Raw genomic sequence first — 20,868 nt, 5'->3', positions numbered from 1 at the left:
ATTTTTGTGTTATTATTCTTTTTCACAGTTTAGTAAATTATTTTTATGCAATTGTTGTTGAGCTGGTCTTTGGAATACTTTTGTTCAATTCACGAAAAATATGAGAATTCTGACTGCATCAAATTTAGGTTTAAAATACAATTAGTGTAATCACCTGTCTTATCTTCAGTAATAGATGATTAGACTCCAAGTTTCAGCAGAGCAGTTTTCCATCTAGAGATTTCTTGTCTCAATCTCCCATGAAGCAAGAAGTGGTTGTCACTAGTTCTCACTAATTAAATATAATAAAAGTGATGCGTGTAAATTCCCTGTCACTCTCTTAAAAGGATACCCTATTGAAAACCTTTTAAAATCTGTTTGCCCAAATTATTTGCTTATAAAACTCACTCTGAGACCAAAAGCAACTCACAAAATCCTAGTGTTTCAGGAATGAGGTTTGAGAAACACTGGTGTTTAAGTATTCTGCCGATCATATTTAAAAAATTATTTTCTAAACCCACTTTATATCTTAGTAGAAAAGGTGTTGCCTATTATTCAGTGCCTTTTTGACACTGAGATGATTTCCTTAACCTAACACTATAATTATTTAACACAGATTTATATTTTGAATTATCTTTGCACTTAACAAAAAAAACTCAATTTAGTTATAGAGAAATATTCCTTTAAGACAGTATTAAACTGATTTTGCTAACATCTAGGAATTTTGCACTCAAGTTCACAAATGAACATCAAACATGAGTCAGGCACTGGGGATACAATGGTGAGAAACATGCATAGCCTTCATCATCACTGAGCTTACATCGAGTGACTTTAAATGTTCTTTTAGGATGTGAAAGATTATGGCAGCTTCAAAAATTAAGCTAAGAAGCTCTCCATCATTTTCTATGACGAGTTTAAAGCACAAGATTTAGCGCTTATGATTTTTAACCATAAATCTGAGTGGGCTGGAGGCTTTTTATTTGCGAGTACAGAACTTTGGCATCTTTTTTCCAGTCCTGTCTGTGGTTATTGACTTAATTCAGTTTTCCACCTTTTTTGAGTTATGTTTTCCTTGAAAAGTGACTATTTCATTTTCTATTAATATTTATTGGCGGTATAAAATTGTATAAAATATCTTAATAATTTTTAAACCTCTCTTTTATTAAATTACCAACCATACTAGTGGCACTATTCCTTTTCTTGTTACACTTCCTGTAAGTCTTTGAATTTCACTGGTATTGCCAAAAAACAGCTTTATACTAGATTATGAGTACTTCATCAATTTGACCAATTTCCTTTTAAAACATTGTTTTCAAACTTTATCTTTACTAATTTCCTCTTCCTAATTTCAATTATACAATTTGTTCTTCGTTTCTAACATCTTCAAATAAATGCTTGGCCTATTTTTATTCTTTCTTATTTAAAATAATGTTCTCCCATAGCTTGGTCTGTATCTTAAAATTTTAACATATAGTTTTTTTCAATATCATTATGTTCTAGTAATTACAATTTCTCTTTCCTTTTAGACTCAAAGGTTATAAATTACCTTTATAAATTAAGGTACTTTAAAATTTAAAATACGAACAAAATAGAAGTTTCACTTTTGTTTTTTACGGGTGCTATCCCTTAGCTAATTTTTAGCTTGTTCTATCATACTATCTTTCCTTGTGCAAATTTAGCCCATCCTTCTAGGTCTAACGTTTATGCCACCTCCTTTAAGAAGGCTATCTTGTGTTCTCTCCCTTCTCTAAAATTTTATACACATCCCTTAAACATATAATGTTTATATATTCTCCGCCTTCAACTCCCATCCTCAGGCTATTTTATTCACGTTTATGAGATTTGCTGTTTAGCTCAGTATTCTGTGGATTTTCAAAAGATTCCACTCAATTTACCGAGCACCTATGCACCAGACATTTTATTAGGTACAAGGAAAAGCGTTAAATAGATATAATCATGGCCTTCAAGAAATTGAACTTAGCAAGAGAGACGAGTAAGTAGACATTCAAGTGAGCTTTAGGAGACTTGGTTTGGTAGTGAAGACAGTCTCGTGTATTAACAGCTTACAGCACTGTAAAATAAGAGACAGAAGCGAACAAATCCGTTTCAAACAGTTCTAAGGAGGAAAAAGAGGGAAAGGCGGTTTAGATACAGCTAAACCATAAATAGCCTGATAATCTAACTAACCCTGTGATAATCCAAGTATAGTCAGAGCACCTGCCTCAGAATCACTTGGAAGGCTTGTGAGGAGTAAAAACGCAGATTCATATCTACTGAAATTTGAATGGAGAAAGAGACATTTAAGTCTGCATTTTAAACACATTCCCCAGGTACTGAGGCCATTCAAAGTTTTAGAACAGAGCAGAGGCAAGTTTCGCAGACCTTGTTCCTCAGGTACTCCCTCCTTCTAGCCGGAGGGTGGCCTGCAGCGTGTCCCTTCCCTTCCCACCGCCGAAGCTGTCCATCCAGTTTCCGAATGGCGGCCCACAGACCGCACGGCTTTACCAGAGAGAAACAGAGCACCCACCAGCCAACAGCCATACAGGGATAGGAGGCCGGACCCGCAAAGGATTCGGGGAAAAAAGCATCGGGCCAATCAGAAGGGCGAGAGCGGCCCTAGATTGGGGGAGGGGCGTAGGGACGGGGGACACAGAAAAAAAATTTTTTTTCCTTGATTGACGTAAAACCTACCCAATGAAAATAGAATTGGTAAAGCTTCCGCCCTAATAGGCAGAACCATAGCGACATTTCAACCAATCCAGCTCAAAAGTGTCTATGTTGTGGGAGGTCCCTGAGGCCGCTGAGGTCGTTCGTGTCTGTTGAACGGCTGTGGGAGTCTTGCTGCCTTGGGTAGGGGGTTAAAATCGTTCTTGAGAGGAACGTCTCTGTGCGAAGAGATAATGAGTTTAGCTCTGAGGTCGGTAATAAGGAGGCGGCAGTGCTCTCCACACCCCGGAGCGGGACCCAGGGAGGGTGTGTGTGGAAGGGAGGACGTTTGGGGCCGAGGCGAGGTAGGGGATGCAGTTTGGGACGCGGGAAAGGAGCCTAGGGCAGCCTGCCCGGATCATTCACCCTTTGGGCTCTGATGCCCTGCAGGGAACGAGACCAGTGCATTTCTGCTAAGGAGGTTATTTCTGTCAGCGCGTAGGGCTTTGGACTGCCAAAAGGATGGGCTTAGTTGCGAGCGAGGAGGGAATGAAATATCGCGAGGCTTCTATCTTGTTTCTCTGAGAGATCAGGCTGCGGACATCCTTCAGTCAATTCGTGTGCCTATCCAGGGCCCCACCTCGGCTGCTCCGCTGCTAATGCAATCACCCACCTATAAATTTTGGAAATAACGAAAAAACTCTTTCCTCTTCTCCCAGGGCCCTGCTTTACGGTGTAATTGGAGACCCATTTTAGTGACTTTAATTGGCAGTCTGTCTCTTGGATTTCCTAAATTTCTTGCATTTGTTTACCTTTCAGTTCTAACCTCTAACCCTGTGTTGCCCTCTCCCCCTGTGTAGACGTTGTACCGTAAAACTATCCATACACTTAAGACACTCCAAAAATATTCCATGTTCTGCTAAGGGATAATCATGGTACCCTTGGATGGGGTCAGGGGTGGGTCGGTTCTGGACTTGGCCTCTGAGAGTCTCAGGAAGGAAAAGACTGACCCCAGGAATACCCAAGTTTGTGTCAAGTCAGGTCTCATGAAAGGAAGATCTTCCTCAGCTTTGCCATACTGCACCTACTGGTCACTTCCTAGCTTTTTTTTGTAGCTTTCAGAGACCAAAACGACTTTCAAATGCAACTAGATAGGTGTTTTAAATACAGTCAACTGGTTTTGACATGTTAATGTGTTATCGGATTGTGTTTCAAAACTTATTCCAGTATTGCGGCTCCATTTGAAAATTTGGAGCACATTTAGATGGGCAGCTCTTAAGGAAAACATTTCTGGCTTTAAAATAATTTTTGCTTTTTTTCTTTAAGCGTTTCCAGAGTTTATGAGAAGTTTAACCTCCGGTTTACATGTTAAGTGAGACAAGACTCATCACATTTTTATATAGAATGAAGCACAAACATTGTATATTGGCATCTAATATTTGTCATATGTTTAGACTCATTAATATTTTCGATTATTTAATATCAGTGGAGGAAATGACACATAAATTGCCAAACTGTTAAAAACGTGTAATCTAAAAACATTTTGAACCAACAGTGCTAAAATACTGTATAAGTTAATTCACTTGTTTTTTTTGTAATTTTATGAACATAATTATCAGAACTATCAAAAGTAAACCGATATATAGTGATTGTCAGTTATGAATTTTGGTTTCATTTGGAGATTTTTATTTAACGTTCTTGTAGGATAACGTGTTTTTGTTTTTTTTGGTTGGAGTTGGTTGGAGTTTCAGACATAAAAGTAAGTGTTGCTTATTCACAGTTCTTGTTTCTTCCACAGTAACATTAATGGGAATAAATAAAAAGCTGGGAAAAGGAAAAGTTTGGTCCTCATTTCTTTTAATAATCTGTAACACTCTTTAGTTTTGCGAATTTCAGATTTATAGCAATTTAGACTATGGAATAAACAGGGCATTGACTCGTAAAGGGAAAGTTTCCCTATCTTTCTCCAAAGTGCTTTCTTTTTTGAAATTTAGAAAATAATTATTGGCTAATTTCTGTTAGTAAAGAGAATTAAAGTGGACTAAGGGCTTTTTCTTTCCATTTCATAGAAGTGAGCTTGTAGTGGACAAAAAGAGGAAAAAAAGAAGAGAACTGTCTGAGGAACAGAAACAAGAAATTAAAGATGCTTTTGAACTATTTGATACAGACAAAGATGAAGCAATAGATTATCATGAATTAAAGGTAATGGTATACTTTAAAATATTTGTTTCTGTGTTAAAATGATTTGCATTTTAACAGTTGCTTTACATTACATTTCTAAATAATTATTTTAACTAAACTGGTTTTGGAACTATGAAGGCATTTTAAGCATTCATAGTTAGGTGCTATAATAAAACTGAACAGAACTAACATAGTTTTTAGAAAATCTTTTTCACATGAGAAAACGAATAGTATTTTAAATGTAAAAATACATTCCTAGGGAAGGTGCTTATTTTTCGCTGACATAATTAAAGGATTTCAAACTGGAATTTATTCTTACCATATTCTTTTCACTGTTTTTTTGTTTTTGTTTTTGTTTTTGTTTCTTGGTGACCCATACTGTTTTCAGACTGTGGGAATGTTGTCTTTTAATCTTATAATTTGGATTTGTTAGTAACATAGTCTCAATCCACTTTCTCTGGTGCAAACAACTTCAGTGCTGTTTGATGTTGACACATGCTAATAGGTAAAAATGTCAACTTTAAGACCTAGAGTGTCAAAGTGTAGGGAGAGTTGTGTAAATTATTATTTGTCAGGGTATAAGGAGAGATTTGGGTTTAGGGTAGAATGGGACTTACTTTCAGCACAGTGGGAAAGATAGTATTTTGAGATTTTTAATAGCTTTAATGGATAGGTGAATGTAAGTGTTTATTTGGTAGTTTTAATTTTTGTAATTTTGTAAGGGATTTTTAAGCATTAGGATTCCAAGTAGGGATAGGAACTATGCAGTGACAGGATAGAATGTATAAAAGCAGTTAATAGGCCTGTAAGTCTAGCTTTCTCAATCTTGCAGTCCTCTTTAGCTCTCTTTTGCCACTGTTTTTTTTTTTTTTTTTTTGGTTACCCAGATTTGATCAATTCTTCCTTTACAATGTCTGTTCCATTTGTAACCATTGACTCTCTTGGTTTGGGACCTTATTTCATACCTGGAGCTTCCTAAATGATTACTAGTTCACCTTGTACACTACCACTGAATTTAGATAGTTTAAAAATTCTTTCACCATTGCTCATAAATTGTTCATTGCTCATAAACCATAACTCCTCATTGTATACTACTTAAAGTTCAGATTCCTTTGCTTTCTACTGAATGTTCTCTACACTTTTGCCACCAACTACTTTTTTCATTTGCTAACTGCTTTCTTCCTCCTGAACTCTTCTAATTCAGGTGGAATTCACCTCCTAATTCAGGTGAGCAGTTTACCTCACCTGAATTAGAAAAGTTCAGGTGAGGTAAACCGCTCTGTTCATTGTCCCTCGAACCTATTGTTTGTTTCAGTGTTTTTTTTAATACCAGTCATCCTTCCCAAATGCCCTACTGCTCCTCTTCATCTATCCTTCAAGGAACAGTTTGAATCTTTCCAAATAAGACTTCTCTAGTTAGTAATATGTCTCCTTCCTTATTACTAGTAACAAAATCTCTTTTTTCTCTAAACTCAGGGTCCTTAGCCCTATCATTTACCTGATAACTAATCATGGAGAGACTGATGATAATTCTTATTTTAATGTTTTATCTCTTCTATCATATAACTGTTTAATATTTATGCCGTACCTTTTTCTCATTTTGATTGTTAATCCCTTCAGAACAAATAACAATCAAATTATCTGTGCAATAAGTTAGTGCATTTTATATAGTAAAATCTGTAAACACTTGTTGGTTACTTTGTCATATAAAAAATGCAATTTATAAATGAAAAAACATACATACTTAATTTCAGTAGTGAAGAACAATTACACTATCACTGCTATTTTACAGAGGTAAAACATGCAAAAAAATTATATTTTATTAAAGTGTTGTCATCTCTTAGGATGTAAAAACTTAATAATTAGAAATTCTTTTGTAAAGAGTGCTTTATAATTTGCTTTTCCTTTTTAATCCAAAAGGTGGCAATGAGAGCCTTGGGGTTTGATGTAAAAAAAGCTGATGTACTGAAGATTCTTAAAGATTATGACAGAGAAGCCACAGGGAAAATCACCTTTGAAGATTTTAATGAAGTTGGTGTGTATTTTAATAGTCTTTGTAATCAGCAGCTGTTAGGAAATTGTCTGATTAATATCACTTTTTAAATTTTAAATTCTCTAGGTTATGGAATTTTCTTATAGAACACTGGTGTATAATGTGACTCTTACTCAGTTTTTTTTTTTTTTTTCCAAAGAAAAAATATGGCTTTGCTCTGAGATTTATAGTTTTGTTTTTTGTTTTGTTGTGAAGATTCTAACCAGGGAACTATTGTGTAGCTTTTTATAGAAAGATGCTTTTCCAAGTTACTTGTATTTATATTATGTGATAAAACTTGAAGGGTGATCAAAAAATTATTTTTGCTTAATAAAACAGAAAATTTGATATCCTGCTGTTTGGAAAATGTTTCCCAAGACCTTTCTGGTATGTGATTTTTGTTGGCTAAGTGGGAGAAGAGGGAACTGGTAGTAGTTGGTATCTTTGGCTGTAGATGAAATGCATGACTTCAGGCTGACAAAATTTATGAGAGGCTACATCCTCTGGATGACCTTGATCTCAGTGGATAAAGTCATCTGTTTAGAGGGTAGTAGTAAAGGAGGCAGTGGGCATACTGGAAGCAGGAGAAAACATCCTTGTACCACCAACTGAAGATAATGTGTCATAGGATTAATATGGCTAAATTTTTGTATAGTTGATTTTAGTGAATTATTTATAGCATATATAGACCAGGCTTTTTCAAAATAGAAGAGTCTGGAAGGCAAGGACGTTGCTATTATAACTTAAATGTATTGTCTAGAATATTATCTACAAAATATGTAAATATTCAGGTTTATTTCTGTTTTTTTTTCTCTAAACCAATGGGTCACAATATAAGCACATCATGTAAGTATTTTAAAAATTTGGAAACAAATTCTGTTGTAAACACAAACCCCTTATTTTAAATATTCATCAAGAAGCAATAGGGGAAGCAAAAAGAAATGGCAATTAGTAGACGCAGAGAAAATTTAGATTCATGTCATTAGTCAGTTTTTTAAATCCAAAAGCTCAAGTCAAAAGCAGTTGAGATGGAAAATAAATGATAAACCTAAGAGAAAAAAAAACACAGCACAGAAGATCCTCAACTTATGAACTAATATATGACTGTTTAGAGAGGCAACTTGTCCGTTGGGGACATTTTCCTTTTTTCCTCTAATTTGTAGAATTAATTATTTGAGGAAAGGGAGAGAGCCACTTTTGTTCTCCCAGAATGGACACTCTCCTGAAGTTTATGATCGTAGTATTCCTAGTTTTACCTTAGATTGCTTATTTGTAGAAACAAGGTGTTAGTGTATAGTGGAAAAGATACTATTAGGAAGGAGCTATAATCCAGGTATGTTTAGTACAGTATAGTGGTTTAGCACTTGGAACCAGATTCCGTTGGTTCATACCTTGGTTTTGCCACTTTACAGCTCTGGAGCTTGGTCTTTTTAATACCCTGTGCCTCATTTTCAACTATAAAGTGGGGATCATTGTACTCTCTCATGAGATTCTTCCAAGGATTAAGTTAATGATATGTAAAGTACCTAGAAAAGGGCCTGGCATGTTGTAAGTGCTACTAAGCATTTGCTATTATTATTGCTTTAAAAAATTGTCTTTGTTTCAGGGGCTCGAAATAATCATATATGCATCACTGGGACATAAAATGACTTTGTGTATATTTTTTATTGACTTTTTTCATAAAGGCTATTGTAAGCACTATATCATCACTAATAATTTTACAAAATACGTTATTTCATCTTAAATGAACACAATTTAAAAATTGTGATTTTTATTGGCAGTTGGGACCAGAATCCCATGCCACCTCCACTTTTTCCTGATACCCCATCTGTTCTATGTTATTAACAGAGCAGAAATACTGGGTTCCTTCTAGAATAAATAGATGTGGCTAAACTTCAGCTTTGACACTCAAAGATTAACCTTTTGACAGGGTCAACATGTATCTTAGCTATCTTAAGGCTACCTATGGAGAGTACCAGGTGGCAAATAAAAATATATTACTGTTTGGGAATCAGTCAAGAACTATGTATTCCCCTTTTGTTGATTATTTTTAACTAATCACTGACCACAGATTAATATGTTTTATACTTTGGGACAAGTGATTCTAAATCATAACATTTGAGTCCTAGTTTTATGAACTACCCAAGGACACTGTTCCACAGATATATCTGGATGAAGTTTGGCAGTTAACTATTATAGACTCTTCCTAGTACTGGAAAAAAGCTTTAAAATATATTTAACGTAAGTTTAGAGTCAAGACAGCCTGAGGCTAGTGAGTAACATAGATGTTTTAGGAATTACTGTCTTTAAGACCAACATAAGTCAAACATTTGTACACTATTTTTGACATGTACTACTTATTATTGTTGATTGAGATTATAATACTGTATTATTGTCTTCATTTTGCTTATTTAACACTGAATTTTTTGGTATTAGGTACTGTACTGGGGTCGGGAAGAAGACTTAATTAAAAGTTACTAAGAGGTTCTTCTTTCAAGGAATTTACAATGTAAATATAGGTGACAACAGGCTATAGTACTATGTGGTAAATTGTAATTTTGTCTAGGACAGAAGTCAGCAACTATAGCCTTTGGACCAAATTCAGCTGCTGCTTGTACACCACCACACCCCTTCTTTTATGCAGCTTGTGTGCTACTATGGCAGAGTGAGTAGTTAGAGACTTTATGGCCCTCTACAAAGCATAAAATATTTACTATTGGCCTTTTACAGGAAAGATTTGTTAATCCCTGATCTAGAGGAATTGAAGACTTTGCAGAGGAGATTTTAAATTTAGGCCTTTGGAAATGTGAGTAGGATTTCATTCCAAGATTGCCAGGAAGAGTAGAGAAAAAGCATTCTAGGCTTAGAAAGCAGCAACAACAAAGAATGGTACTAGAAGTATAGCATGTTTGGGAAACTAGGTAGTGTTCTGGGCTAGACGATAGGGAAATGACTGGAAATGTAGGATTGGGCCAGATTGGTAAAGTCTTGCAAAACATAAAGATTTTGAATTCTAGTCAGCAGTGATCATTCACAATTTTTAAAGGAAGGGGATATGATATGTTTGAGAAGGAAAACTGTTGAGAGTATTATTGATGATGAGTTGGAAGGAAGAGAGACTGCGGACAGAAAATACTATTTTTTTTGCTGAGGATGGCGAGGGTGAAAAGAAAATACATTTAAGAATAAAAATGAGGCTGGGCTTGGTGGCTCATGCCTGTAATCCCAGCACTTTGGGAGGTCAAGGCGGGAGGATTGCTCGCTCACAGGAATTTGAGACCAGCTGGGGCAACAAAGTGAGATCCTGTCTCTACAAAAAATTAAAAAAAAATTAGCCAGACGTGATGGCACATGCCTGTAGTCCCAGCTGCTTTGGAGGTTGAGGTGGGAAGATTACTTGAGCCCAGGAGTTGAGGCTGCAGTAAGCTGGGATCACGCCATTGCACTCCAGCCTGGGCAACAGAGCGAGACCTTGTTTCAAAACAATAAATAAATCAGAAAAAAAGCAGTATTCTCAATACTATAGCACCTGATTAAGTTTGTGGGACTGAGAATGATTTATGCTTTTCAAATATGGAATCTAGCTGTAAATGTTGCTGTTATCTTTTGGTGGGGGTAGGGGAGGCAGCTGCAGTTACCATGGTGTAGTGGAATGAGTTTGGAGTCCAACATGTCAAACTGGTATGTTTGGATAGAAATTTCCAAAAGACATTGAGAAATACAGTTAAAGCTATATTTCTAGCATTACCTATAATAATTTTTAATTTACTTTTGATGTGATGTTTTTGGATTTGCCGTATTCTTAAGTGATTTTTACACATTAAAGGTCTAAGAAAGTATTTTGATGGAGTACATTTCTGATAGTATGTGTAATTAAATCATTTGAAAATACAGTTACATGGACAGAAATTTGGAGTTTTGTGAAATAAATGAAACCCAACTTAACTGCCTCTATATCAGTTTACTAATATTTTCATTGAAAATATATTTCTTATAATTAAATTCTACTTTGTGGAACAAGAATAGAACCTGAAGGCATGGAGGAGAGTCATTATAAAGTTATATATTAGGTAATGTTTTTGCTGTCCAAAATGATGAGCATTTATAATTCCCAAGAAAAGCTGCATTTTAAGGAAGAATATTGATAAAAGAATATATAGACACATAGCTCTGAAATAACTAACACAATTAAAGTACCAGTGGGATAAGAATTTATACATCTTGGAGCCCCATCTGTTCCCCAATCACCCTGTTGCTTCTTTAAGTACATTAATACTTTCAGCAAGCTGCTTTTTTGGTTCACCTGTCATGTAAATTATTTAATTGGTGAAGAAAATTTCTTAACACTTTTTTTCCTTGTCCTGCTTTTTTGTTGGGACTAAATTCAAAATAAGTTGAGTATGTGCCATAGAGTTAAGTGTGGTATTTTATTTTGGTGTTATGGCTGTAGATATGCCAGCTCCTTTTTGACTGAATATTTATGAGCTTTGATGATTTGCATACTTACAGTAATATACTTCAATTAGTTACTTGGAAGCCTTTTTGGATAAAATTAATGGATAAAAGGAAACTATTGGAAATATGTGTAGATGATACAATAGTCATTTGAATAGGTGATTATTGAACCAAATACGGGTGAAGCAGCAGCAAAACAACAACTTGTTGGAGACGTCGATTGTATTTTTTTCATTCTGGGGTCCTTAAACATTCCAGTATTTTCCATCTATAAGCAGTTGCTTTTTTTTTTTTTTTTTAATGATTCTGTAACCTTCAACAGGACCGAGTTATTTTTAATAGCATAGTAAAGGCCATAAATACCTTTTCTTGTAGTGGCGGATACTGTATATAATTACTTCAGAGATATTTATTTAGATATTGTTAGAATTTTATTTAGTAACAACAATTTTTATGCCATAGATTTTTATTTTAATTTTTATTGTGGCTGTTGATTAAAGACTGGTAAAATTGAAAATACTTAAGCTTATTACTGTGTTACCACATATGATTATATTTAGTGTATTAAAATACACAATTACCATTGAGGTTTGAAACTATATTTATTTTTAGTTAGTTGTCTGAGAGTGATTTATCCAAACAAAATGGGTAAGCTTTAAGGAGACCTTCTTTCTAGAGGTTTTTTTTGGGTGGGCTTTCCTGCTATAGTCAGATTTGATCCTATTTACTACTTTTTAAATTTTGGAAAACCAAGAGTTTCTTCTAATCACGAAGGTATTAGTGGAATTTTCATCTGCTGTCTGAGATTGTGCCTGTGTCTGCGATGGCAGTACTTTTTGTCTTTCGCAGTTTTTCTTGTTTTGAAGTTGGATTAAATTTGAGGAAGAATCAGTGTTAGTATGACGTTTAGTCAGCAAGCAGCTTTTATTTAGTTAGCTCCAATTATTTTGTTGGTATGTCTCTCCACAAGTAGATGACACACTCATTGTGTGCTTGATGTCAGTGGAGCCTAGTACAATTCTTGATATTAGTCGATCTTAAATAAATATGGTATAAATGTAGTCCTTTTTATTTTGCCTCTTTGTGATATCGTTTTGCTTACTTTTATAATAAGACAAGTTGCTCATAATAAAAAAGGTTAACATTTAAAATATGGATTTGATTTTTCTAATTTCAGGTTTATCTCGGGGTTTGGGGATCTCATTTGACATTTTATTGTCAAACTAAAAGTTGACAGTCCCAGCTTTAATTCTCATCTAATATTTAGTTGATTTCACAAATGAATGCCTTTGTGATTATGCAGGTTTATTAAAATATGTATGTTTTTAAACTGTAGTGACAGACTGGATATTGGAAAGAGATCCCCATGAAGAAATACTCAAGGCATTTAAACTATTTGATGATGATGATTCAGGTAAAATAAGCTTGAGGAATTTGCGACGTGTTGCTAGAGAATTGGGTGAAAACATGAGTGATGAAGAACTTCGAGCTATGATAGAAGAATTTGACAAAGATGGTGATGGAGAAAGTAAGTTTTAAGTGAAACATATTTTCCAAGTTTTCCTGATGCTACACATGGAATACATTTTTCTAAAACCAAATGACTTGCAGGACTTTTTTGTAAACTTAACCGCTTCTTGTAATGGGCCTTCTGTCTAAATAATTCACATATTCAATTTAGAATGAAGCAGATCTCTAAAACCAATTATACCTCAAGAAGGTCCTTTGCTTTTTTCTGAAGGTGAAACCACCAAAACTTCAGCCTTTCAATAGAATTTCAGTCTTTAATGGCTTCTCCCTCAACCTACATGCTAAGTTCTAAGTTCTATTGATTTTCCCCTTCAAATGTTTTGAATCTGTTTTTATCTTTGTCCATTGTGGCTGTCCTAGTTCAGGCCCTAATTTCTAGTTAGGAATGTTATAATGGCCACATTTATTCTTAACTTGGCTGCCTCCTGGGTGCAGTGTCCTGTGTGTTGACTGGTGCTACACAGTGAAAAAGGCAGATGTGGTTCCTGCTTTCACTTTGCAGTCTCTTGTAGTTTCCTAATTGCCCTTTAGGCATATAAAAGTCTCTAATCTCTTCTTCAGTCTCTTGGTCTCATTCTTTTCCTAAAATATACATTTGATAATGCCATTTACATGTTTAGATACTTGAAACAATTCTTCAGTGCCTACAGAGTAAAGTTCAAAGCCTTCTATGATCTGTTCCACCTTGCGTAACTAATTTTACTTCCCAGTGTATCCTTTCACTTTTCTTCTTTAACCCTCACCTCCTGTATGTACACATTTTGTCAACATATTCTATCCTGAAAACACATTTTTATGCTATTTGTTTCATCATGCTGTTTCTTAATCTTAGAATGCTCTAGTTGTTAATTTCTGCTGCTAAAATGTGGTTCATTCTCTCAGGTAAATATTAAACACCATCTTTTTCCCAAAAGCTTCCCATAATGCTCTCTGTATGAATCATGAGACTTCCATTGAAGGCCTATAGCATTTAGAGAAACAAATTGTTTTGATACTTTCATACACTTAATATGGAAACTTTTGGCTGGAAACTAAGTTTTGTTGAGATAAAAACTACTTTATTTGTATGTTAAACTGCTAAAGATTAGACCTTGCTGTCTTTTTTGTGGACTTTAGTGTTCTTCTCTCTTTGTGACTTTTTCATGCTTTTCAGTATCTAAGAGCAATGAAATTTTAAAAATATTGGATATATAGAATAATAAACATGGCGAATGTGAAGTTAAAGGTAAATAAGATGTACTACAAGATAGACATAAAGCTGTGGTAATGATACAGAAAGAGTCACTTCCCCCTGCCCCCTCAACAGCATATGTAAAATAAAACACAGCACATCTTTTGGAAAAAATGAAAGGAATGTTTTGAAAAGCCAGAATAGATAATCTTTTAAATAATGATGATGGTTGTTAACATTTATTTAGCAGTTACTATATTGGATATTAGCATGAATTATGTCACTTAATTTCCATAATAACTTGTAAAGTAGATATAATATTATACCTATACATGTGTATAATAGATGTATCTATAGAGATGAGGAAGCTAAAGCTTTGAGAGATTAATAATCTGCCCCAGGTTATCACAAAGCTAATACTGTACATGGTAGAGCCAGAACTCAAAATCAAATCTCCATAATGGCAAAGAATGTGCTTTTAAACAATATTGTATTGCCTCTTGGGCTATCAAGTAAAATATTAACTAGACTTCTATGTTTATGGAGTTTTAAAAATTACATGCTATTATAGGAAGCAGTGTATTAGCAACATACTCAGTTGGAACTTCCAGTTCTAAGATTTGCTTTTCCCCTTCAAAGCCAGATGGTCTCTAAGGTACTTAGTCTACTTAGTTCTCTAAAATTCTTATTGTTAGCAACTTGTAATAAGATTTGCTCTATGAAATGGTTGATGTATGAAAAATTTTGTTAAAGAAGGCAATATAAAAGGAAACAAAGTGTCATATTTTCTTGATTCAATAAATGTTTTACCAAAGCTTATTTTAAGCTAGGCATTGTGGTAGATTTATTAGATATAGGAACTTGATATAAGATACTGTTAATAGAGAAGGTTATAAAATCAAATGTACAGAGGTACAGAAGATTGTCTTTTAATTGCCTACAAGACAATTAAAGTAAAGTAGCTAGTTTAATTTCCTGAGCCACTTTCTAGTTTTTACTTTCTTGGGTTTAAGTAGTGTGTTTTTAGGTATGAATCATGGAATTCAGTTGTCCCTTGATAAGCACAGGGGATTGGTTCCAAGTTGCTTAAGGATGCCAAAATCTATGGTGCTCAAGTCCCTTGTATAAAATGGCATGTATTTTCATATAATTTTCACATATCCTCCTGTATACCTTAAATCATCTCTAGATTACTTATAATACCTAATACAATGTAAATGCTATGTAAATTGTTGTTATACTTTATTTGTATTATTTTTTATTGTATTATTTTCCCAAATATTTTTCATCTGCAGTTGGTTGAATCTGCAGATGTGAGGAACCTGTGGTTACAGAAGGCTTACTGTATTTTAAATACTTTTGAAATGCTATTATAGTTTAAAGTTTTTATATATAAACAATATAAAAATTAAGCATTTTGTGGTTTTCAAACTTCTATATGAAACTCAAAATTTGCAGTTTGAGTATTGAAATTTTACAGATCAAGAAAAAGTTCTGGATCTTTAAGTAACAAGTACTTTTTGGATTTTGAATATTTTAATCATGGCTGTATTACACTGTTAAAATGATTTGTAATCAAATCATTCTAAGTCTGTTTTATGTTTTTTCTCTTAATACAGTTCTTAAGAACATACTCTTGCTTCCTATTTGGTCTAGATCCCTCAGTCTAAATCGGGAGTTCTTCAGTGCAGATGCACAGTGGCTAAACTGATTAATAATTTTATATATTTGAGCTGTATTTATTGGAAAGAGAGAGGGATCATAGCTTTCCTAAGATATTCAGACATGGCTTTTTAACTGCAAATGTTAAAGATCACTACATCAATTTGTAAGATTCTTGAAAGTAGTTTGGAGTATTATAGATTTTGTATTACGTTCTTACCGTGTCTGTCATAGTATTTTGTAGATGTTAAATACTGATTGCATGGACTCATAGTTCCCTGTCAGCTTCTGGAGGATGCATTTTTCCTAACTCGTAGCTTATTTCTGTGAGGCATACACTATTCTTTCTTTGACTGTATTTCTGATGGTATTCTCCCACCCCAGCTCTCTTTCCACTTCCTTTCCAAATTCTGTATTTTTGTTTTAGAGCCCAAGTAATGATTTACCTTTACCTAAATTTTTCTTATTAGTAATAATTTTTACCATTGTGAAGGATTTTTTTTCAACACTGATTTGGTCTTTATTTTAATAATAAATAGTATTTTGTGTTATAAAACATTTGTTCTGTTTCAAGTATAAAAACTGACTAACATAGTTATCAAAACCGGTTTTCTATGTGGTTTCTAGAACCAGTGCAGTATATATTCTTTTCATTCCCTATGACCATGTTTTATCTCCTCAACATTTTTTAATTGGTTAATTTTTTCTAACTATTCATTATGAATATTCTCAAACATAGAGAAAAATTGTCAGACTAGTACAATGAACACCATTGTAACTTCTGCCTAGATTCAGTAATTAGTATTTTACTGCATTTGCTTTACCTGTGGTGTGTATATTTTTTCCTCAATCATTTGAAAATAAATTTCATATATCAAGAACTCAGTCCTTTAGGCCAGGCACCATGGCCCATGCCTGTAATCCCAGCACTTTGGGAGGCTGAGGCAGGTGGATTGCTTGAGCCCAGGAGTTCAAGACCAGCCTTGGCAACATGGTGAAACCTAATCTCTACCAAAAATACAAAAATAAGCCAGTCTCATAACCCGGTCTCTAAATTAATTAATTAATTAATTAAATTTTAATAATAATAATAAAAAACTTGATCCTTTAATATTTTAGCATATCCATCTACTAAGAAAAAGGATATGTCTTTCATAAAGCTATGATACCAATGTTACACTTAAGAAAGTTAACAATAATTTTATATCATATAATATCTTTCTCATTTCAGTTTTAATGTATTCCAGAATAGGAAGCCTTGTGTCTGTTTTGATATATTACACAACACTTATTGTGGTGTTGGCATTCACTAGCCACTTAAAAATGTTTGATTCAATGGAGTATTTTCATATAATACCTTCTATGGTAAATAAGAGTTAAACAATCTAAAACATCTCATAGTTCAGTGTTTTCAGATGAAGGAAATGAGATGCAGAGCTGTTCTGTGCAGAGCTATGACTAGAGACCAGGTCTTAAGTCTCAGTATAGTTTTCTTTTGGCATTATCAAAGTTATTCATAACTTGTGCATTGTTTAGGTATGTATTAAGTCCTAGGGCTAAATGCTAAATACTTACCGGAAGTATCTTCTGAACATTTTTCTTAATTGATATGTGCGCATATATTGGGTTTTCAAAATTATATTCTATAAGATTATCTGATTTATTATTTCTAGATTGCTGTCTTAAACATTATGTTTTATAAATTGGAGATTCTTACTATATTTATAATTTTGGCAAACTAAAAATTAGTCCTTAGCCATGATTATTTTCTGTATTTACATCTATATAGTTACTGGATTACCTTGGTGATTAAGATTACATCTGTAATCTTTTCAAATTGCCATTTTTATTGATACTTTTGAGGTATGGTGACCTGGTTTTAATTATTCTTTAATATAGGCTTTTAAGTATATAAAAGTTCAAAAAATAATAATTTAACTTCTTTTTATAATTTTATTATATTTTCATTCTTTAGAAATCTAATTTACATGCATGATATGTTCAAGCTTACTTGTAAAGGGAGGATTTGCTAAATGAACTAGTAGAATAAAGATGATAAAGAGGGTTGTTTAAAGAACTTTGAAATGTCAAGCATTTAAAATGTTTTAGCAAGTATGTACAAATATGACTGTGATTGACTTTTTTGGTAACATTATCTTTTCCCCAGTTAATATTATAGAATACTAATTTATAATGTTTATCACATTATATGTATTTTTGCCTTCAAGAAGTTACATTTAATAAACATGTTCCACTTTGTAACAAAGAAGTAAAAGCAAAAAGCCATGTGTTAATGTAATAATTTTGCATAATGTAAAATTATTTAAATACTTAGTGTAAAATGGTAGTCGTGGACTCTGAAAAAATAAAATGTTTATATTTCTGACTATTTCATTTTCTTTCTTACCACAGTAAACCAAGAGGAGTTCATTGCTATTATGACTGGTGACATTTAAAGAATTACAAGGATAAACACTAAGAATGTTGCAGTTACCATCTTATATTCTATTTTTGTGCCTGGAGCCATGTGAAAAAAACCAGCTTAGTTCTTTTATCCTAAAGGACCAAAAATAAGCATCTTGTGTATTTGTATTTTACTACTGTTAAGTTTCTTTGTATGAACTGTGTTGTTAGTACTCAGATAGTTTAGCTTTGTATTTATAATAGAGCTTTTATATAAAGTTTTTAAAAATTGAATATGTGATATGTGTTCTTTGAAGGTTTTTTAATTTAACATTAATAATCGCTTTTATTTTGGTGCACACGTTTTCCAGACTTTCGTTAATAAAATACTTATTTTATTAGAATTTTAAAGTTTGGTAAATTTGTTTTTATTCCTAGTATCTGTTAACCCTCAAGAGTGGATTTCTTAAATCTTCCCTTTATAATTTTACTAGTTTCTGAAACAAAAATTGAAATACAAATAGCAATAGAGTGGCACATTTTTCCATTACCTAACATTTCATCAATTTTGACATTCTATGTTTTAATACAAGCTGACTCAATATAAGCCTAATTCCTTTTTTAAGAGTCCTGTCTTTGAGTTTAGAGGGAATAAGTATTGTACAGATAGACCCATTTATCCTTGCGTATTATGTTTCTTAACTCTTTTGGTATCAATGTAAGTATGAAAGTTAATTTTCTTCTGAATATTTCCTTCTTAAACAAATTGAATGAATACAATTTGAATTTTCTAACTTCTTGACTGAGAGATTTAAATTTTGGGATTTTGATTTGTTAAGATAATTATCACTCAATTACATGTAACAGTGATGAAAATAGAAAACTGTAAGCCACAGAAATAATTTAAGTCTATGTTTTACCTATATGAAGGAACAGTCTGTGATTCACCAGGAAATAGTAGAGACAGAGTTTCCAAGTATTGATGGGCTCTTCTGCCTTGTAGAAGTGTATGTTAGGGGGAAACAAGTGGTTATGGAGATGGATCATAGAAAAAAATAGTACCTATATGGATCCTTCACTCACAATCTAGTACTTGGTGTTATGGGCTCTCCCAGGAACGGAATTGAGTTGTCTATTTCAGCAATCTTTCTTTAGAATTCTTGTTTTATATTTTTAAGTTTAAAATATAGTGTCATATGAGGCACTTTAAATGTTGTGAGCCTTTTAAGAGTATTACATTAAGGGTTGTCCACTAGAAATTTAACACAAAATCAGCAGGGAATACTATAGCAGTAGTGACATTTCAAACAGTTATCTAGGAAGCAAGTATATATTAGGTCATTCTTGTATTGCTATGAAGAAATACCCAAGACTGCATATTTTATAAAGAAAAGAAGTTTAATTGGCTTACGGTTCTGCAGGCTTTACAGGAAGAATGGTGCTAGCATCTGCTTCTGGGGAGGCCTCAGGAAGCTTACAGTCATGGTAGAAGGCAAAGGAGGAGCAGTCACATCACATGGTGAAAACCAGAGTGAGCAAGTGAGAGAAATGCCAAGTACTTTTATACCACCAGATCTCATGAGAACTCACTATTGTGAGAACATCTAATCACCTCCCACCAGACCTCACCTCCAGTACTGGGGATTACAACATGATATTTGGGTGGGGACAGATATACAAACTATATCAGCAAATTAACTAGAGTAAAACTTAATTTTGAATACACATTCAATGGTCACAGTCATAATATTCAGGGCAACAGACCTTGAAATTAAAAAATTTTTATCACACTTACTGATGAGTTGCCTCTGTCTTGATCATGAAATATATTGATTTCCAGGAAAGTGAAAAATAAAACAGTAAAAGTAAATCTAGTTTTGTGAGTCTTCTATGACTTTACTGGAACAGTGAAGCTATTTTTTTTGCCACTTTACAGATATATTGTCTTTTTTCTTTCTTTGGGGTCAGAGTCTTGTCCTGTCACCCAGGTTGGAGTGCCGTGGCATGATCTCGGCTTATTGCAACCTCTGCCTCCTGGGTTCAAGCGATTCTCCTGCCTCAGCCTCCCGGGTAGCTGGGATTACAGGCGCCTGCCACCATGCCCAGCTAATTTTTGTATTTTTAGTAGAGGTGGGGTTTCACCATGTGGGCCAGGCTGGTCTTGAACTCTTGACCTCAGGTGATCTGCCCGCCTCGGCCTCCCAAAGTGCTGGGATTACAGGTGTGAGCCACCCTGCCTGGCCGTCTTTTTTCTTAATATGCATAGTTTCTTCCTGGGATACTAACACCTTTGTTTCTTCTCTTACTGTGGGTTAGAGAAGAGTGCTCATCTGGGCTCTTCATGTTTGTGGAAGACTTGCCTTACAATAGGATATGAATTATTGTTGTTTCTTCTAGTATTCATAATCAGTAACTGTAGAGTGGAAAGGAAAAAATACTGGTTAGTGGAGGTGGCTATATGAAGGAAAGAGTGATTTTTTTTGTAAAAAGAGGGAGGTAAGATATTCATCATATTTATCCTTATAATCCTACTTACTATGCAGTGGCATTTCATGATATGAGAAAGTTATGTTACCTACTAAACTTGCTTAGTGCATTGTTACTCTGGTTTCCTGGTGAGGTTTGATGCTAGTCACTGGAAGTAAAATCTCTTAGGGATTTAATAGTGATGTGTTTTTTAAAGATCGTTTACAATGTTATGATGACCAATGTGAAAAAGAAAAAATAATTTAAAAAACCACAATATGTAACATATTACAATTTTAACAGTGTAATATAAGGAATAGGTTACAATGGAGAACCAAAACAA

At 33.8% G+C, this 20,868-nt stretch overlaps 1 protein-coding gene across 1 annotated transcript; it reads left to right on the top strand.

The window, feature by feature from the left end:
* The first annotated feature begins 2,754 nt into the window (after positions 1-2,754).
* On the top strand, positions 2,755-18,470 carry CETN3 (centrin 3). Its single transcript, XM_003261592.4, has 5 exons — positions 2,755-2,896; positions 4,695-4,827; positions 6,727-6,841; positions 12,630-12,821; positions 18,069-18,470. The coding sequence occupies exons 1-5, from the start codon at positions 2,880-2,882 to the stop codon at positions 18,110-18,112; spliced, it is 501 nt and encodes a 166-aa protein (XP_003261640.1). The 5' UTR covers positions 2,755-2,879; the 3' UTR covers positions 18,113-18,470.
* The last annotated feature ends 2,398 nt before the right edge of the window (positions 18,471-20,868 follow it).

This window comes from Nomascus leucogenys, chromosome 2 (genome assembly GCF_006542625.1).
Source record: "Nomascus leucogenys isolate Asia chromosome 2, Asia_NLE_v1, whole genome shotgun sequence".
Lineage (NCBI taxonomy): Eukaryota > Metazoa > Chordata > Mammalia > Primates > Hylobatidae > Nomascus > Nomascus leucogenys.
Note: the sequence above shows the minus strand (reverse complement) of the source record. Positions and strands in the feature narration are given on the sequence as shown.